We start from the raw sequence: 4034 nt of genomic DNA on the forward strand, positions 1-4034 counted from the left end.
AATTTATAAATAAGAGAATGATACATTTCAGCACCCTCAAACTCACATATTTTTGCATTACTAACCATACATATACCAATCAAACTAAAATTTAACCGATAACAGAAACGACTTTCTAAATACAATATTTATTAGATTTTATTTATTTAAATATTTTATTCACTAGTCATAGTCTAGGCACAGAATTCAATAGTCAATAAAAATGTTTGGCATCATTATAAGAGCAAATTTTGTTCTATGAGTATTAATTTTTCATAAGTCATAATGGTGGGATCGAGTTAATTCATTATAAAGCTATAAAAATATATACATACCCAATGGTCTTGAGAAAATAAACGTGAAAACAATATTAGCACTTGCTCTACTTTTACCGCACTAAATACTATTTTTACTTAAGGCTTTGCTACTTCGGGTCTTGCATCAATCTGCAATATTAGCATTTGCTCTCTAATCCCCGTGGTTAATAATGCACGTAAGTATAATGGTATTAGGCTATGCAGCTCTTTTACGTGGATCATTATTATCAGTAGTTTTTCTAGAACTTACGTTTCGAAAGGCCATAAAGATTATTGGTGAAAACAATATTTTTTTATTTTTGTTTTTATAAATTGGAAGATAATGTGTTTTAGCGCACTTGAACCTACGTCCTCCTACATTGGTAATAATACTCATGCCGATTGAGTAATGTATATATTTTTTGATTTAAGGGTTGAAGAGTTATAGGTAAAAGTGTATAAAAAATAATTTCCACAATAAATTATCTAGAAATTAATGGTAATTTTCTATTTATATCTCCTTCTACACACTACAAAATTATTATTGACATTACAAACATAAAATAACATCACATCACACTCCCATTACCATTACCATTTTGAACATTGATCTCACAAAGTAGTCTTATTGAAACTAGATATTTTTAACATTTTCGAAGGAACTTAGATGAACGGCCAACCATGCATTAAACGATTGCATGTTGATCAAGATACAGTTGAACATACCTTGAATTTTAGGCCAAAATCACCTAATTTTTCGTCCATAATTTTGGACAACTGGTGAACCATTGAAGGGGAAAGATAATTCACCCAATCTCCAACTTCTCCTTTCCTAAACAAGTGCTTGTTGTCAAAATTCTTGATTGATTTCCCATTTTGATTGACCTCCAAATCTTTCAATTTCTTGAAGCTACATAGTTTCACAATCTCCTCTATCAAACCTTGTTTTTCCTCTTCAACTGAGAAAGGGAGGCCCAAGAAATTTGCCAACATCTTCACATGGGACATGGCATCTTCTTTCATGTCCTCATATTTCATGAACAAAACCTTATTCGGCCTCTCCTGGCTTTCTTTCCAATACCCTAGCATATGCTCCCAAAAGGGTCCATACCCGATCACCCCCTTGCAATACATGTCGAAAGCTTCTTCTAATGGGATCGGAGGTCGGGATTCCCTCCTCAGTTGGTTGATGTAATGCCATGAGGAGATGAACGTGTCCAAAGGGTTTCGGCATACGTATACGATCCGACAATCAGAACTCTTAATCGATTCCGACAACGAACCGAACGGAATATGAGTGGCGAAAATTCTAGGCTTGGGAAGGATGGAGAGGTTGGGGTTTTGGTTGTTGGCATAAAGCTTGTATTCAAAGAAAGGTACTAGATCATGAGGGTTTGAAGCAAGCAAGGGGTGGTTTCCATCAGAAACGGGGACATTGTTGCGGTTCATGATGGCAAAAGTCAAGGATTTGATCCATGTTGTACCCGATTTAGGAATGGTAGCAAGGATTACATCAGAGTCTCTTGCCAGGTAGTGTTTCTGAAAAGAAAGTATGGCATCAATCTCTTTGGGTTGACACCAGAACCCTTGGAACTCATACAGGAATGAAGTTCTCCAACCTTTCTCCTTGCGACAACCATGAATCAACTCCTTACACTCTGCGCTAATTCCATTTTCTTCATCCTCATCAACAGCTATTGTGGGGTTTTCAGTGATTTGGGGACTGCCCATTGAAGTTGTTGTTAGGTAGAAATTGGCAATTTTCCTTTAAAAAATGAAATCGGATTGTGAGTTAGCTTGGGGGGAAACATCCACTTATAGATACTTGCATGGCTAACTCTCTCGTAATATTTAAATTTAGTGATATACGTAAATAATATTTTTACAGAAAATTAATTTTTCATGTCAACTTAATTTTGTAAGGATAAAAAAGTTTCTGAGAACATACCAAAAATCATGAGAGATCACCGGTAATTGTAAGGAGTACAAAATTACAAAAGATTAATATAAAAAATTTAAGGAAGTTTTTTTTTTTTAAATGAAAAATTATGAGAGAATCTTGTTTTCATATTTTCTTTCACCAAATTAGGCGGGACATGCATGAATTGCTACCAAATTTATTAAATTTGCCAAATAAAAATAATATTTTTATATATTTAAAATAGAAAAAGAAAATCTCGAACAAACCTAATATAATTTAATTTAATGAGTTCTAAATAACGGCCGAATAATTATGATGTCATAATATTTAGGTTCATCAATTCATACCATCTCTGAGGGATAACATTAAGAACCGTCCTGTTATATTCTTGCTCAAATCACCCCGAGTTGTTTTCAATGTAAATGGGATATCAATACTATATTTGTTTTGTAGTAAATAATTTTGGTTTCAGCTTTCAGATGATAGCAAGTCAATCTTGAGTATTTTAAAATTTTTTAAGTAATCAAGTTTTTTTTAATTAATATTTTTTTAACAATCTTATTATAAGCTCTGATCATATCTTTTTTTTACACAATGTCTAGAACTACTTATAGCCCCTTCTCAACCCATAAATAGGAGGATAATGTATTTTAGCGCACTCGAGCCCACATCCTCCTGAATTGACCAAATAATAATAATAATTTCATATATTTAAAATAGAAAAAGAAAATCTCGAATTTTATAATTCAAACCAATTCTTATCTCAACACGCCCAACATAATTTAACCAGATGAGTTCTAGATATCAATCGAATAATTATGATGTCATAATATTTAGGCTCATCAATTCATATAAATTTTTATTTAGCTGTCTGAAAGAAAAAGTTGTTTTCAATGTAAATGATATATCGATACTATAGTTATTTTGTAGTAAATAAACTTTATTGAGTAATAAAAGAATGGCAATGGATACACCTAATTCCGCAGAGGAGTCAACAATATCATTAGCCTCCCTTAAAAGTATCCTAAAACGAAATAGGATGCCAATGGAAGACTTCTCAGAGTTCCCAAGGTTTAGAATTCTCTTTGCACCACTTCCTGCGATTTTTTGAAATTATTAGAATTATTTAAATTTGGTTTTAACATTTTCAGATGATATGGGTAAATAAGTATTTTATTTTATTTTTTTTATTTTGAAATTGGGTTTGAATCTAAATAATTTTACTTGGATTCGAGAATCAAGCTAATATTTTTCAGATAAATGAGTCTAATCAAAATTGATCAGAGTAATTTGATTTTTATTTCAAATCGAACTCAAGTTTTAAAAATAAAGCTTGAGTTAAATTTTAAAATTAAATTTTGAACTGAGCTCGAACTTAAGAATTATGATCTTTAGGCTTAGATTTTTGTAAAGATGGTCATATTTGATTGATTTTTTTTAAAAAGTAATTTGTCTCTTTTGTTAAGTATTTAAATACTTTCACCACGAAATGCTCTAGCAAACTTCTTTTAACTTATTCTTATTTATTTATATTTTTATTTCTTATTTTGGTTTTTTCAAAAGTTATTTCTTAGAATATATTTTTTAAGATAACCTCAACACCTATAGATGTCGACTTTCACTGTATGTATTTAATAATACTTGCGAAATCTATTATTTAATCTTTTGATAATGATGAAAAGACATTATTATGAACTCAACACCCAAAGTGTTATTGAGAATCTTTTCCTCTCAAGAATTTGTACTTTCCTGCTACAAATAGATGTATGACGTAATGGAACAAGATCTCTACTTTTACAAGTATCTAATTTAGGCATTTTGTGATCCATAGAAGTCGA

At 31.1% G+C, this 4034-nt stretch overlaps 1 protein-coding gene across 1 annotated transcript; it reads right to left on the minus strand.

Moving 5' to 3' along the window:
- Positions 1–762: 762 nt before the first annotated feature.
- Positions 763–2121, minus strand: LOC107927536 (cytosolic sulfotransferase 15). The gene has a single exon (XM_016858622.2). It carries the CDS (start codon positions 2004–2006, stop codon positions 981–983), a length of 1026 nt encoding a protein of 341 aa, XP_016714111.2. The 5' UTR covers positions 2007–2121; the 3' UTR covers positions 763–980.
- Positions 2122–4034: the final 1913 nt, after the last annotated feature.

Source organism: Gossypium hirsutum, chromosome D04 (assembly GCF_007990345.1).
Source record: "Gossypium hirsutum isolate 1008001.06 chromosome D04, Gossypium_hirsutum_v2.1, whole genome shotgun sequence".
Taxonomy (NCBI): domain Eukaryota; kingdom Viridiplantae; phylum Streptophyta; class Magnoliopsida; order Malvales; family Malvaceae; genus Gossypium; species Gossypium hirsutum.